The sequence below is a fragment of the Sphaeramia orbicularis genome, chromosome 12 (assembly GCF_902148855.1).
Source record: "Sphaeramia orbicularis chromosome 12, fSphaOr1.1, whole genome shotgun sequence".
Classification (NCBI taxonomy): domain Eukaryota; kingdom Metazoa; phylum Chordata; class Actinopteri; order Kurtiformes; family Apogonidae; genus Sphaeramia; species Sphaeramia orbicularis.
Genome location: NC_043968.1, coordinates 27,999,120 through 28,015,620, shown reverse-complemented (window position 1 = coordinate 28,015,620; position 16,501 = coordinate 27,999,120). Strand labels below are relative to the sequence as shown.

The window sequence follows — 16,501 nt, the reverse complement described above, 5'->3', positions numbered from 1 at the left end:
ATATTCTATCCCTTTTAGAAAACTAATGTGCCTTGATTTTTACTTATGTACCATTGAAAAGGCTTCATACCACCACCACACTTAAAATTAAATAAATCCTAAGAAAAAGTTTCCAACATTTTAACTAAAAACAACACATTTTTAGTGATTTATTTTTCAGACTACTTACCATTTTCTTAAGATGAGCAAAAGTCACAGTGGTACAGTTGAAGAGCTCCGGGGACAACCAGCCCTTTTCATCACTACAGTGTCGGATGGCAGTGCCTGGAAAGAAATAAAGGAAAACAAAAAAGTTGTATAGTTGAGTTCAGCCTTAATCTTTTAATGTTATATTCGAAATAAACAAACAAGCTGTGTCAGTGTAATATAGAGTCACTTTAAAATATAATATAAACTGGCATGTGGAAAAACATTTAGCATCATAATATTTCCTGTGTGTTATTTTCAGCCGTTAATGTAGGTATGTAATCCGATTTACACAGTATCTATTTATTTCATGCAGAAAAGCTGTTAATACAATTCCACTGAACATTAGGAAAACAGCAGTGGTTTTAAATTAATATTAAAATCATGTGTTCAGTGAAAGGCAGTGAACTCCTCTTTATCAGATTAGGACAGACTTAATCCAAATTCAACGTTCGTTCTAATGGTATTGTTACGATGGAAGGTTTGCCAGTCTAAGCAGTGTTCACAAATAAATTCATTAACGGGTCTGGGGATACAATGAAAGGGTTGTCATGGTGACAGCAGTTACAACGGGGTAACCAGGAAAGTGACGGATTTCTGGGAAAGGGTTGGTCAACTCCAGTCTTTAGTTTACCTCTACTGTTTCTTTCTCTCTCACACACACCATTGGAACAGTGGAGGGGAATGCTAAAGAGAGACTGTGTTTATATGTTGACTAAGAGATTTAAAAACACTGGCATCGATGCAGCTTAATCCAAATACTGAATATTTTAACCTTGAAATACAACCTTGACCTCAGTACTGACCTTTAACATCAATGGACTAAAACTCTTAGACTGCACATTGTTTTGGCCACGCCCACAGATTGATAATAATGTCATATCCGAAAAGTCATGTGATACTCACCGATGGATCCTTTGGGACAGTCCATGGCAGCAGGGCGTCCAAACTTGGTTTTCGGCCACCAGATGCCAGCATCAAACGCTTTGGGACAGCCTTCATACACCACTGTGGAGAGGACAGATGCGTTAAGTTCGTTTGAGCATGTCTGGGTTAATAAATCTCCACGTTGGGACCTGCACACTTCTTGGCTTGTCTGCAACTCTTCATACTTGCACAGTTACATATTACAAGAACTGGAGTCTCAGCGTTTTAATCCTTATGCACTTTTTATGTGCTAAGACATTATAAAATTCACGTTTGACCGAATCAACAGTTTTCAGTCTATATGACACACTATTTTCTCTCTAGCGTCGTTCAGATCGTACTTTCTCCTTTGTCAATGATTTCTATTAAACTCAAATTAAAGGAGGCAGTGACACTAACCACAGACATGCCATTGTGTTTTGTGTGTTTGGTGTACTGCTGACAGATTGGTATGAGGTCTGTCATGGATGGTCACATCTCAGTGACCTGCTAAACACTGCCTCACCCTCCTTGTCTCTTCCCCACCCTCCTCCATCATTTACTTCACTGCCTGCTTAGATTTTCCTCTATTTCATGCAGCATTGTGTTGTCTTTCTCCCAGTGGCACCAATGCTCTTCTTTGTGACTGACTGATTTGCAAATATCAGTGTTACAAATGTCCTTAATCCAAAAGATTTAGGGCCCTAACAACAGTTCTCATACTGTAACACACACTGTTTTCATCCATTAAAAGTCTGACCACGTCTTGAGCCTCTGAGAAGCTTCATATTGGGTCAAAGAGTAAGCACACTGACATTCATTTTGACTTGGGGACTTTGTCGTTTTTGTCTTCTATTCATTCATACTGTATTGTGTGGTTGCAGTCTCACTGCCAAGCTAGCTCTGTAGCCAGACTTGCCTCTTCTGCATGACTGGATGGCGACAAAGACCCAGAGTTAGCTCAACTGCAGCACCAGCAGATGTGAGCGACACTATTTGTCTCCTTTTGACACTTTGTTAATTCATCCGCCCCACTTTGTGATGCAGAACATTTACAGGAATAATACAACAAACTTTTCTAATGAGTTTTTCATTACTGCACTGACACTGTCATGTCATGAATATCTTTCATGAAGTCTTTAATTCATTTAGAAAAAAAACCCCAAAAACCGAACATCACGCTTTTGTTAGACACATCATCCATGTCCCATCCATGAAGTACATATATAAACTTGGTTTTACACTAATGACACTAGGTGATTTCTATCTCGTTGTGAATGTCCAGTGTGTCACTTGCACAGAGAAGACAGAAAAACAAATAGAAATGTCAGTGCAATGCATTGCAAAATATACAGTATGATTATATCTTCCTGAGACCCAGGAAAGTAAACGTTCTGGCCTTTTTTCATTACATAACTGTCTTGATTGGAAACAGCAGAATGCAACAGCTTTTTTCAGATATAACTATTTATTTATGAAATGCCCTTTGCAGGAGAAAGTGTCTTTTTTTTGGCTTTGGGTTTTTTTTTTAAGAAAAAGCTGTGAAACTCTTATCCCCTACAGAAGACAAAAATGCATTACTGAATCTCAAGAGGATATGTAAGAACTGACATACCTTCACATCCAGTGGACGTGACTTCAGCAAAAGGGTTATCACAGCGGTTACACTGACGACCTATGACCCCTCCTTTACACGGGCACTGCCCGGTGACTAGGTCACAGGTCCGTGACTCTGAGCCAACATGGAAACATTCGCAGGGGTAACATCTGTCCTCACCCTCTGGACGGTAGTGGTTTTCCTGCAGAAAGAGGAGAAAAACTCAAATCAGTGGCTATATCAAAAGACATACAGAAGGAAATGTACATAATTTGGTCAATAAACTAAATAAGAATGGTATTTTTGCATATTTATTACCTTGCAGCGACATTCTCCTGTGGTCTTATTGCAGTCTTTATAAAATCCTCTGCTGGTATCACAATTACAGGGTCCACACATGGGATTCCCCCACCATCCATCAGGGCACGGCTTCTTCACTCTGGCATCAAAAACAAAGAAACATTCAGAACAAATGCTCTTTGGAAAACATTTATATTCAGCCTTTAGTGCACCTGTTGTCCTACAGTATAATTCAGGTGTCGCAGCGATGGTTGATCAGGTTTTGACATCTCTGTATCAGCAGGGCTACATCTGATAGCTGACTATCTTCTAAGGTTATCTCTGACTAAACGCTTTTCACCACCCTAAATCTAGAATAAACTTCCTCCACACTTTCAAATCAGTAAATCAACTGTGACTCATTCATCCAAACACACACAGAGTTTCTTTCTCCACAGAAGAAGTGATCTCTGGCACTGCGATGTGATCTGATAGGGGACAAGAAACAGCAGTATGAGGGCAGGAGAGACTAAACACCTATGGTGGTTCAGTCAGGCGTGGAGGGGGAATCCCACATCCTGCTGCAGGCAGGAAGTGATGCGTGTCATAGGGGTCAAGGGTCAAGGGAAAATGAGTGGTTTTCTTTTAGGGCCTGCTAATTCACGTGTGATCTGAGACGATACTGACTGCTCAGGTACATGGCATTTAATTCTTAGTTGTCAGGATGGCCGAGTGGTCTAAGGCGCCAGACTCAAGGATCAGCTCCTTCCTCAGCAAAGAGATTTCTGGTCTCCAAATGGAGGCGTGGGTTCAAATCCCACTCCTGACAAGGCTTTACACAAAACAATATTTCTGCACACTTATTTATGTATGTTCTCTTACTTGTCATATTGATAATATTCGTCTAAAACATATTGTACGTTGTATATTTGGTATATATAAAATTTTCTGTTGTGTAGTATTGAGAATTTCTTTCCTGCTACTTTTTATTATAGTTGGAGCAAAAGTAACACAAAACAATATCCCCTGGGATTAATAAAGTATTATCATTCTGATCCTATTCTGTGAATCCTATATCATAAAAGGTAAGTGGACTCTGTGTGTGTCTCAGGCATCACACAAAATCCGGAAAGAGCTGACTGCTGCAGTTTGGCATACTTATGTATTTGTGGTCAAGGAACAGACTAGCGCAAACGACAAGTTGATAGGACCAATATTTTATAAGATATTAGTAATTTTGGTGTCAAATTTCATGTGCAGAAACAGACATCTCAGCTGAGACGTTATTCAACTGAAAATGCCAGTTAAATTTTCCAAGAAAAGAAAGGAATGAACTGTATCAGCGGTAAGTTTATCTATTACATCTGGAACACGCTAGTTTTATCTTAATTTAACATAATAATTATCAATTCAGGTGTTCTTTGTTAAATCTTAGTGCTTTATCTTCCTCACCAGCAAACACAAACCGTACTGACTAATAAACTGAGTGCTTTACAATATTAGCAACATTACAGTGGGTGCACAAGCCAAAACCAATGGAGATTAGCATGCTTTACCTCAGTTGGAAGCAAAGTCCATTCATAGTCTGATGTATTTTTAACATCAGGTTAGAATATCTTTGAATATATTGAAGGGAATAATAGAACACAAAATAAGGGGTCGTACATGTTTTCACAGTACTGGCCGTAGTAGTTCTGTCCACATTCACAGGTGTAGCCGTGGGAGGAGCTTGGTTTGCGAACACAGGTGGAAACGTGCTCACAGGGGTTGAGTTTACAAGCATCCACACACTCTCTGCCAAAATAACCTGCAGGACAGAGAAGCAGAGAGGTGAGAAGTGAACCAAAACCACAGTGAGACGTATCTAATTTGTGTGTTGGTGTTTATGTGAGCAATTCTTACCTGGGTCACAGACACAGGAGTGCGTGCTCCAGTCGTCGCTGCAGTGACTGTTCTCTGGGCAGATGTTAGAGTCACAGGGGTCAGCAATGTCGCAGCCATCCTCCACACGAATCTTCAGGCCCTGGGCCATGTTCACGTTGGCAACATTGTTGGAAGTTTCACCCATACGCACACCCTGATGAAGACCAAACATTGATGAAAATATTAATTTTGTGAATTTGATATTCATATCAGTGGGTGCACAAGCCAAAACCAATATCAGTCAGATATAATCTTAACACAGGGTTTGTGCAGGTCATTAAAAGCATTAAGAGTCATTAAATAGATTTTGTGAAAATAAAGCCTTAAATGGCATTAAAAAGCATCAAATTCCATGTCCAAAAGCATTAAAAAAAATTAAACACATTTGATGGGAAAAAAGCATTATTATTCACAATTTATTTTGATTATATAAACATTTAATAATTTTGATCGTAAGTATATTGTGAAGATTGACAGGTGGAACCCTTTATTTGGCTATTGTTTATGGCCGACACACAAAGTCACAACACCGGATGCTTGAAATGCAACGTGCTGTGAGCGTGTTCTTGCTGTGGTGAAAGAGCGGAGGGAATATTAGCAAATGTCAGAAAAATGGGAAAATGCAAGTTTCAGCAGAAGTGATTGGAGGAGGAACTATTCAGAACCTGGTTAAAGCCTGTGGATGGTAAACTGTCATAAAACTATATATAAAACTGTATCTGCAGTTGGACATGGGCATTGAATTTGTTTAAAGTGGCATTAAAAAGCATTAAATTAGATTTACTGATACCTGCAGAAACCCTGTAATAGGTGCAAGTTAAATGCCATCACACTGACCTGTATGCAGCCCACAAAACCTTTGATGACATGGTTACCCTCCCCGGGCAAACCGCCAATATGGAGAGCCTGCAGCTTCAACCCTGGAAGGTCGTTACCAATCTCCACTGATTTCTGTGTAAAACAAAAAAAGATAATGTGAAATTAAATCTCCTACCATCTCCATCTGAGTCTTTGCTTACATCTTTATCATTCTGTGATCATTTGCCCTGTACCTTATACATGTCATAGTCCAGGGACACAGTGGCCATGTATTTGATGTCCTTGCCATCTTTAATGCTCCTCAGTTCTACTAGCATGTGATGCCACTCTCCGTCGTTGACCCGAACCTGTGAAAAGCTCAGTGACGCCACCAGCCGCTGTCTCAGTGACACCTCCATACGGACCTGTTGTTCACTCACCTGGGCATTGGGAGAGATGGAAATATGATGACAAAATCTATTACTATTCCTTTTAAAGTATCACAGTAAGGTTGGATGCCGATGTGACATAAATGAAGCATTCTCTTATCAATACTAATAACTGCAACTATGAGTCATCCTATGTCCACAGTGGATCTCACCATGAGGCCGATGGTGGAGGAAGGTCCAGCACTGGCCTGCATCAGGGTCCCGGTGGCCTGTCTGGTGCGGAACATGAGGCCAATGTACCATGGGACAGCGATGGTAATATCCGGTTCAGTCCAGGACACCAGAGCCTGGCCGTCAAAGAACTGAGGTGCCGGCATCACTGGAGAGGAACAAGAAGGTCAGAAAGGTGGTGTGAGATGTATTTGTGATACTGTATAATAATAATAATAATAATAATAATAATAATAATAATAATAATAATAATAATAATAATAATAATAATAATAATAATACATCAATTTTATATAGCGCTTTTCTAAGTACTCAAAGATGCTGTATGTAAGAGCACTGTTGTCATATCCCTTCTACATCAAATCAAATCAAATTTTATTTATATAGTGCCAAATCATAACAAAAGTCATCTCATGACACTTTACATATGGAGCCCGTTGGAACCAGACACTCAAACCAATTTACAGAAACCAAACAGAATCCTCCAGGAGCAAACACTTTTGGCTGGTGACAGTGGAAGGAAAAACTTCCTTTTAACAGACAGAAACCTGGAGCAGACCCTGACTCCTGGAGGATGGACGTCTGCTTTGACCAGTTGGGGTTAAAGAGAGAGGGTAAGGGAAGAGAGAGAGAGAGAGACTGGGGAAGAGGGGGAGAAGGGAGGACATAGGGGGAGACACATGGATGCAGTTGATGTACAGATAACTAAACCATTCATTCATTTTCTGAACCCACTTTTTTAGGGTCACAGGGGTCGCTGGAGCCTATCTCATCTACTTATGGGTGAAGGCGGGGTACACCATGGACATGTCACCAGTTCATCACAGGCAAACAATCACTCTCACATTCCCACCTATGGGCAATTTAGATTAACCTATTAATTATATCAGTGCATGTCTTTGGATGGAGGGAGGAAGCCGGAGTACCCAGAGAGAACCCACGCAGACACGGGGAGAACATGCAAACTCCACACACGAAGGTCCCACCCCCATCGACTGGTGTTGGAATCGAACCCAGGCACTTGTGTGAGGCACGAGTGCTATCCACTGTACCACCGTGTCGCTGAACCAGAACTATCAAAAAGTAGATCAGCTGATGCTGGCACAACCACCAGCAACAAGAACAAATGCCCATGACAGTTAATACTACTACAACAAACACAGGTATTAACAGTGGACATACTAAATATAAGCGCCAACAGTGGATGTACCACTACGGAATCATATTGTTCTGTAGTCATCACTTTCTGTAGGATTTGATGTAAAACCCCTTCTGTATCCAAATCCTGGCAATTAACTCCATCTTTTTAATGTATAAGCAAGAGGATTTATGGGAAAATATGGACTTGATACTAATTTTGCAACACAGAAACCGCATATTATTTCCATGTCTCATATATTTCCAGTGTGTGAGTGGGATTTTCTTTACGGACATATTATCTGATATAATTACCGCTAAAAGGATTACCACAATGTAAACACCCACATTTTAGACACACGCTGTATAAGCTCCTGTCGATGGTTAGACAATGATCAAGAAGCACACGTACGAAAACATCCACCCATACACACAAACTGCGAGGGTCGATCTTTCAGCACAGCATACAGTTAGTATTTCCTTCTGTATAATCTATGGAATAAGCCCTGTATGTTCCCAGGTCCTTGGGGCATGTATTTCAGCTGAAGCATTCACAAATACATGCTCACACACTGTAATTATCAGACAAAGCACATATTTGTTTCTGGTGGAAGGTACAGCGGTTTTAGTCTAACTACTTTGTTTAAGCTTAGTCTTCCATAAAGTTAAAAAAAAAGAGGGAATCAACAAGGCTTAACTCCAGACAAAAGAAACACAAGATGTCTGCTGGTGAGAGTGTGACTCATCAGAGGTTTTAGAAGCTTTAAAGTCAAATTTATCAACCTTATATGTTGACTGTAAACACTTAAACCCACTTGTCTGATACCAGCCAGAAAACTCTAGTTACTTACATTTATGACTCTACTCTGATTTACATTGTTGTAGTTGTTTCTTGTCTCAATAATGATTACAACATTCGATCGGAATTTGATCTGACAAAATTAAAAAAAAAAAAAAAACCGACATACTTTTTCATGTCTGCCCATCTCAGTGATTTTGGCTGCCTTTAAAACATGATAACAAACCTCCTGTTACTCATATTGCAGCAAGGTGTATAAGCCCCAAACCAAATGTGTCAACAAGAATCACAGCAGCCAAGACCTCTTCCACAATGTGCTCTGATCCTGGACCAGTTCAGATACTGGATCTGGGGCCTGGCACTGACTGGGCGGCTACCTCATAGACGAGAGGGCAAGGAGAGGTTTCTACACCTTCACACATTGTTTGGAAAGGCGCCCTGGAGGAGGAAATCAAAGTTCTCCTCTTACGACAGAGGAACCTGAGATTTCTGTTTAGTTTGAGTGTAAACAACAGCAGTGATGACAAGCGCAGAAGAAACTCGCACAAACCTTTCTAGCCCTACGGATTATCTGTAGAAACCATATATACTTGTACACCTGCAGCACAGTGGCATAAGGTGTGATGGATGGAACAGTTACAGGAGTGACAGCGCTGTCTCTTTTATTTCATTCGCTGAGTTTGGGGTTTGATAAATGACTCAGTGTTTGGTCTTTGTCCTAAAAGCTAAAACCTGAGGCTATGTTCTGTGTGTGTGAAGTAACAAACAGCCGCTTCACCGTGACTTTCCATTGTGACTCTGCATGAGTCAGACTGAATCAGGGGAAGTGTTCCTTATCCCATTTGATCTCCCCCACACACTCTATTTCCTGAAAGCCATCGAGACACACAGACACTTTACTGTAAACACACGGGTATACATTCAAGGCAGCAGGCAGATACACGCTCAGTTGACCATAACTAAGAGTGAGAATGCAAACACAGCAAGCGTGAATACACCACAAAAATCTAAATCTTACCAAGAGTATTTTTCTCATTTCTAGTCCAAATATCTCATCACACTTAAAATAAGACATAATCACCTAAAGAGTAACTTTTCAGTGAGATATAAGAACTTATTTTTAGACAATAGATCCTGAAAATCTTATTTCAAGAAATCTTAACAAGATCATTTTCACTTTTTTTGATGCTTAAATTAAGCATAAAAATCTTGATCTTGGGCTGTGGTTGTGCTGCTGGGGGTTGTGTGTGGGGTTGATGGTGTCCTCCCCTCTTTGGGCCCTGTGTGCTGGGCTCCACCCACCCACCCTCCCATAGCCATATTAATTTAAATTGATTCATATAAACTCAAAACAGATAGTAACTGATACAAATACATTGTTACAAATATTAAATTATTTAACTAGTAGTATTGTGACTGCCTCCGCCGCTACCGCTGCCACAATAATTCTAGCAAATTAGGCTACTGGTATTATTAAATATTTTTGTATTATTACAACAATTATTATTTTCCCCCTCACTCCCCCCTCTCTCTTTCTTACTTTCATTTACACCCCCCTCTTCCCCTTTTCCCTATCACCCCTAACCAAGCTATATGGTTTAGTTGCTATTTACATTTATGATCTTTTTCTTTGTTATATGACGTTGTTGTTGTTTGTCAATACTCTGTCATTGTTGTTGTTTTTGGTTTGTTTGTTTGTTTATTTGTTTGAGTTTCCCTTTGTTTATGTGTTGTTGTTGTTTTTCTGTCCACATTGTCTTGTTAACTATCACTAATATAAAAAAATAAAATAAAATAAAATAAAAATCTTGAATTAGGCAAAAAAAATCTCCCAATGGAACAAGTGAAAATTATCTTGGTAAGATTTCTTGAAATAAGATTTTCCAGATCTATTGTCTAAAAATAAGTTCTTATATCTCACTGAAAAGTTACTCTTTAAGTGATTGTCTTATTTTAAGTGTGATGAGATATTTGGGCTAGAAATGAGAAAAATACACTTGGTAAGATTTGGATTTTTGCAGTGTATGTGTGAAGGCAAACTCACACACGTTCTGAATCTCACAAATAATCCTCAGAAATGTAAATCTTCTTAAATACTTGCACACGGCTCCTCTCTTCCTTTAAAAAACACACATTTCATCCTGACACATACAGTTTTGTTATTTTTTTTTTTTTACCTTGTTCACAGTTTTTGCCTCCATATCCTGTTGGACAGTCACAGCTGTAGGTGTTCCACCTGCTACTGCAAACACCTCCGTTCTGACACACATCGTTTGAGCAGAAGTTTTTCTTTGCTGGACAACCTAAACATGGAATCCATAAGGAAGTGAATATTTAAGTGTTTTTAATTCTTTTAGATACAACAGAAACTGACAGCACTGACAAAATCGTACCATTGGAGATAACAAAAGTGCTTGTAGGCTAATGTTTCTAAAACATATAATAAACCATTTGTATTTTTATATAACAGATTTATAAATCTCACAGTAGAAGGAATCTGAAAGGTGTATTCTAATGTGCAGACAGCGTAGAACTGGTAGCTCCAAGAAAAACATTCTTTTTAGCTAATACCCATTCTCATTGACTCATAAGACTTCACATTCCGGCTTAATACTAAATTATGACAACTGAAGCCAAAAAGTACTACATTTTTTTCTTTAACCCATAAGGACCCAGTGTTACTTTTGTGGCAGTTCCCAAAGGAATTTTTTCCATATTTAACCATCCTTAAGTGATTTATCACCATTTATTGTAATATTATCTTCTGTATTTTCAGTTTTTTCAGTGAAAATCAAGAATTTTCTTACATTTAATTTACTGATCATGTAGATGTTCATAAAAGCTCAGAGTAAAGTAGAGGGTAATTATATCAAAAACAAAGAAAAATGAAGAAAAAAAAGACACTACAGAGCCTCTGAACGTCCAAATGGGTCATATCTGACGACCAAGAAAAGATGACAAACTGTATTTTACACCAATTATTTACATGTATTAATAGGATTAATGGATCACCAGGTATTAAACAGTTTAGATCAGTGGATGGTTTAGGTAGATGGTGCATATTTTGGGACTTTATGGGTTAATAAATTAGTTTCACTAATTTAATTCTGAAAGTATTTTGTACAGTTACTCAACTTGTACACTGAAAAAAAAAAAAATGTTTAGAAGCACAAAGTGTCTGAATGATCAGTAAGTGCATTCAGAATAAGTTTTCTAAAAAAAAAAAGTTGACTCATAATTTTGTCGATTTGAAACAACTAAAAAGGATTATTCGATACTGTAAAACTGCATTTAGCCTCAATGTACATGTAAAGCTCTGTAAGAAGTGTTGCATGTCCAACCTGCTGTGGTGCCGTTGTTTGCGATGTAACTGTCCATATCGATGGGTTTACTGTCAATGCTGAGGTTTCTCATGCAGCCTACGAAGTCTCTGTTCCGGACTGGGAAGTCTTCAGGCAGGTTGGGAACCCCACCAAGCAACAGTGGACCTGTCAAGTCCAGGGACCTGCAGAAGACACAGTGAGAAAATAATTAAATAGGGACAACATTCGAAATGCAAAAAAAATGTTCCTTCACTGGAAAAAATCTAAATCTTACCAAGTGTATTTTTCTCATTTCTAGTCAAAATATCTCATCACACTTAAAATAAGACATAATCACCTAAAGAGTAACTTTTCCATGAGATATAAGAACTTATTTTTAGACAACAGATCTTGAAAATTGTATTTCAAGAAATCTTGCCAAGATAATTTTCACTTGTTCCACTGGCAGATTTTTTTGCTTAATTCAAGCAAAAATCACATGTATTTTTTTTTTTTTTTTTTTTTGTAATTGACTTATTTCGAATATGGAAATGATACAAGCTTCCTGATTACTACTAAGTGACTACTTTGCACAATATAATATAGAAACGAAAATTCAAGGAGGCATAAAATAATAATAGACACAAAAAAAGAAAAACTCATATATATTATATATTAATTTTTTTTTTTAAATTGTTTTTAGAGGGGCATTTTTTCCAGTGTTGTTTGATGTACAATATTAAATAATTCTGAAAAAAGACTTTATTAAGGATCCTGATCTTATGGACTGTTGACTGAAAAGTGGGGTTCTGTATCACCTTCAACGCACTGACTTCATCCTGAAAGGGGTGACTGAGGTAACACATCAACCCTCAGCATGACTGACATTTGTGAAATAAGGTTATTGTGTCCAAGCTGTCACAAGGTTCAAGAACAGCACCACTATGACCGAGTCAGGCTGCACATTGGAGGTCACGGAGGAAGCCGCTTACACTCTGAGCTCCTAAGCATTCAACATCAAACACCAGAGGGATTTTTGAGAATTAATGTGATGCAATGCAATGCAAATCCGAACTTGAACGTATGAACTGTGTGCATTTTTGAGTAAATATAGTAGTGGTGGTGCAAGAAAGCAGTGAGAGACAACAAAGTGTAAGAGATACAGCCGGCAGCACAGCCTCTGGAATGGGTTAAAGAATACTGGATTATGAAAAAAAAAAAAAAAATAGTCTGCTACTTGACTGAATCAGGCATGCTACTTCCAAATGTGAAATTCTAATTTCTCCAGCATGTCAGGATTTAGAGTCTGTACAGATTAACACAAATTTTCCAATTCTGTGCCTTTTATAATATACGGACAATCTTAAAATAATACAAGCCAAACAGGTCAAAATGATAATATAAGCCAAACAGTTTACAATTATTATATAAGTAAAAAAGGTTAAAATTTAGTTATAGATATGACGATCAAGCCCAATGAAGAACAAACCGAAATAGCAGAGCCCATCAGTTTGACTAAGAATAATTCAGAAATACCAAAAAATCATGTGAAGGAATGCTTCTCGGATTGAAAAAAAAAGAGTTTGTTTGAGGTGCTCTTTGGAAAAGGGATTCATAAAGTAGATAACAAACAGGATGAAAACTCCAAGGTACTCTCTTTAAGCATTAAAATGCCTTTATTTCCACGGTATGGTCATGTGTAGACTTTAAAAAACACTTCCACACGTTTCGGCTTCATACCTTCATCAGGAAGTCAAACCAAACAGAAGCCTGGAAAACTGTTACTGTTATTTAGTTCAGAAATACACTTGTTCTTGCAGGTTGTGACAGTTTCCCACAGGAACCAACAGCAAGTATGTGGTTTCCATTTCAGAAATATCTGGATACACTTCCTCACCATGTTCATCCCTTACATCACCCAAACTGGGGGTTAGCAAGTCCTCAACTAGCTGATCATAACACGGGGGTACTATATCCCGGAAAACACAGCATTACTTGCACATGTGAATGAATCTGGGGTCCGATGAAAAGTCCTGCTTTCAGTTTTGTGTTGCTTTGGACTGCACCAAATTTGTGTTTCAGGTATTGAAAGCCATCTGAGTTCTGATGAAGACTGGTGTGACATGTCACTAATGGTTATATAATGACGTGTACATAACTCAAAATCCTAATGTACTGGGAAAAATTCTGACTTGAGATTTGGAACCAGCGTACCTGATTTAGTCAACATCAGATATTTTTCTCCCAGTAACAAAATCACTGTTGACAAGTCTAATGATCGATCAGGAATTTAGATGAATGAACTATTAATAATCCCACCAGAGTTTAGTTAAGACATTTTGCTTTACATTCCTAATTCTGTGAATGATAATACAGTTTTAAGAGCACTAAAGGAGAAACCAATTCATGCATTCTACAATATGATAAAGATCTCATTTCTTCGTGTCTGACCGATGATTTGTCTGCCTCTGAATTTACCAGGGGACAAAAGTAATCCATCTATTCATCCACTTTCTATACCCACTTATCCAGTGCATCCCAGCTGACTTCTGACAGAGGCACGGTGGTGTATCACAAGCCTGATGGCACTGATTACACAATTAAGTCTAAAAAACAGAGGAAGGTGAATGGACGGGTTTATACTTAACAAACCGAATAAACTTGATTTAATGAATAACTCAAGAGCTTTGGTAGAATTTATTTTTTACCTCGTTTTTTTTTTTTTTGCATTAAAGGAACTGGACACTGCAAAAAATTTCCTGTCACATATTAGAGTCAAAGTGTAACGTGTTAAGACATTTCCCAAACTTAACCATAAGGCCTTTGCATTAATTTGAGTCGACATGGGTATAATTGTATATTCTATGTGTATACAGAGTAAGAGGATACACCTTTAAAAGTATCTTCTACATGCCTCTGAGCTTCTGTGACCTGTACAACTAGTTCTTAAAAGAATGTAACCTCATTAGCTCTGCTTTGAAGCTGTCTCACTCTGTCCCCACCCTCAGCATACTAAATGTGTCTCAGCTTGCTAGGCTTCCAAAAGAGTCATTAAAAAAAAAAAACCTCTCATGGTACAAAAATAAAAATTAATTAGTCTGTGGTAAACACCCACTAAGTCAGTTTAAGCGGTGCTGAAATGAGATTTTGGCTGTGTGGCAGCAGAAATACCATGAGGATGAACCAGGAGATTAGGAGGAAAGGAAGAGAAGATGGGAGAACCAGAGTTGTGTAATCTGGTGCAATGACGGCAATTTGACCTAGCCCCTCAGGTACGACATATTTGCCCATTAGTCTTGCTACCACAGGATCATAATGTGTGTGTGTGTGTTTTTTTGTGTGTGCGTGTAGGGTGGACTCGAGGGAGTAAAAAAAAGGATGAATCGGACAACATACTTCTTCTGTCCAGTCTGGGTGCCCTGTGCGGCGCAGGAGTAGTTGCCAATTTTGTTTCCAAATCTAATTGCCATAGAGATGTCACAGTCGTCCACGGCAACCACAGCCACCTTTTCTCCAGACGGTCCATGTGGGATGCCCAGGCGCCCGATGTTAGGCTGAAAAATACAACAAAATAACAAATGTAGCCAGTTATTCGTCAGCTTATAAGAGATCATAGTCAATCACGGATGTAAAGACACATTTTTTTGCAGCAACTGACTGAATGCATGCTTTCATTTAAGTCAGTCTGACAAACTCAGCCAGGACAGCAGCTTAGATACTCATTCAGTGTGTGTTAGATGTGCATAAACAATGCAGAGCTGACTTTAACCAACTTGGAGCAGCGATACTCAGGCCTCTGTTGGCTTAAGATGACAAATAACCCTTTGTGCCTGAGCTCACACCTAATGATTACAAAGTAGGCTAATTCCTCCATCAAGGATTTTGGCCGACAAATGTGGATCTGAGAAAATGTGGATCAGCTTAGAAAATCAGGCTACAAAACCGCTTTAGTTTTTATAATATCAGACCTGAGACCGAAGTCCTGTGGAGCTTTTCGGTAACAATAATGGCATTGGAACAGGAAGCAGGTACAAAGTTTTTGAGGGGGTTAATTCTTAAATTTATTTTATAAAAGGGAACAATGAAGCACAAACCACCTATAGCAGTGGTTCCCAACCTTTTTTGTCTCATGACCACATTTTAACATCACACATTTCTGGCGACCCCAGACATTCAAAACAGAGACATTTGTTTTTGCTAAAATTAATTTGTTTGATCGTGCAATAGTTTTCTTTACTATGTTGCAACTAAATGTTAATTTTAGACTATATTTAGTCTATATAATGTATATTATTATGGACAGAGGCAGAAAAACCAGGTGTAGATTACTGCACAAAGTGAGAATTTGATTTTCCTTGGTCAGGATATGTACAGTCAGTCCAGCTTGGATTTACAAGGCTGACAATTAATACTGAACAAACAAGAACTGAAACTATGAATTATGAAAGAGCTGCAGCATCTGAAACTGACCACAATGAACATTTGAAAGATAAACAGTACCACAGTGCTTCAGTTTCAGCTTCACAGTTTGTCATCTCTTTTATCAATCAAATTTTATTTATATCATAACAAAAGTTATCTCATGGCACTTTACATATAGAGCCGGTCGAAACCAGACTCTCAAGCCAATTTACAGAAACCCAACAGAGCCACAACCCAACCCAACAGAACAAATCCTCCAGGAGCAAACACTTGTAACTGGTGACAGTGTTGAGGAAAAACTTCCTTTTAGCAAGCAGTTAATGTATGTGTTTATGGATTGTGATTGTCTCTCTCAACTCACCATACATTTTTTATTAGTAAGTTTTTATTCATTTTGATCAATTACTAGAAATTTCAGACAACTCCATTTGAATTCCAGGCGATCCCACATGGGGTCCCGACCCCCAGGTTGAAAAACACTAACCTACAGGGTGGGGAAGCAAAATTTTACAATATTTTGAGGCAGGGATTG

At 38.5% G+C, this 16,501-nt stretch overlaps 1 protein-coding gene and 1 non-coding gene across 6 annotated transcripts in view; one reads left to right on the top strand and one right to left on the bottom strand.

Annotated features, from left to right (window-relative positions):
- The window catches only part of celsr1a (cadherin EGF LAG seven-pass G-type receptor 1a), a 134,253-nt gene that overhangs the window by 20,955 nt on the left and 96,797 nt on the right, over window positions 1-16,501 (bottom strand). For all 5 annotated transcript variants that reach the window (XM_030149358.1, XM_030149357.1, XM_030149360.1 and 2 more), the window contains 12 exons: window positions 14,944-15,101; window positions 11,587-11,750; window positions 10,423-10,548; window positions 6,291-6,457; window positions 5,944-6,129; window positions 5,729-5,842; window positions 4,871-5,045; window positions 4,634-4,775; window positions 3,008-3,128; window positions 2,708-2,891; window positions 1,093-1,194; window positions 170-264 (listed from right to left, as the gene is read on the bottom strand). In XM_030149358.1, the coding sequence (XP_030005218.1) occupies window positions 170-264; window positions 1,093-1,194; window positions 2,708-2,891; window positions 3,008-3,128; window positions 4,634-4,775; window positions 4,871-5,045; window positions 5,729-5,842; window positions 5,944-6,129; window positions 6,291-6,457; window positions 10,423-10,548; window positions 11,587-11,750; window positions 14,944-15,101 (1,734 nt within the window). The remainder of the gene's footprint in view (window positions 1-169; window positions 265-1,092; window positions 1,195-2,707; window positions 2,892-3,007; window positions 3,129-4,633; window positions 4,776-4,870; window positions 5,046-5,728; window positions 5,843-5,943; window positions 6,130-6,290; window positions 6,458-10,422; window positions 10,549-11,586; window positions 11,751-14,943; window positions 15,102-16,501) is intronic.
- On the top strand, window positions 3,687-3,797 carry trnal-caa (transfer RNA leucine (anticodon CAA)). Its single transcript has 2 exons — window positions 3,687-3,724; window positions 3,752-3,797. It is a non-coding gene; the product is annotated as a tRNA-Leu (tRNA).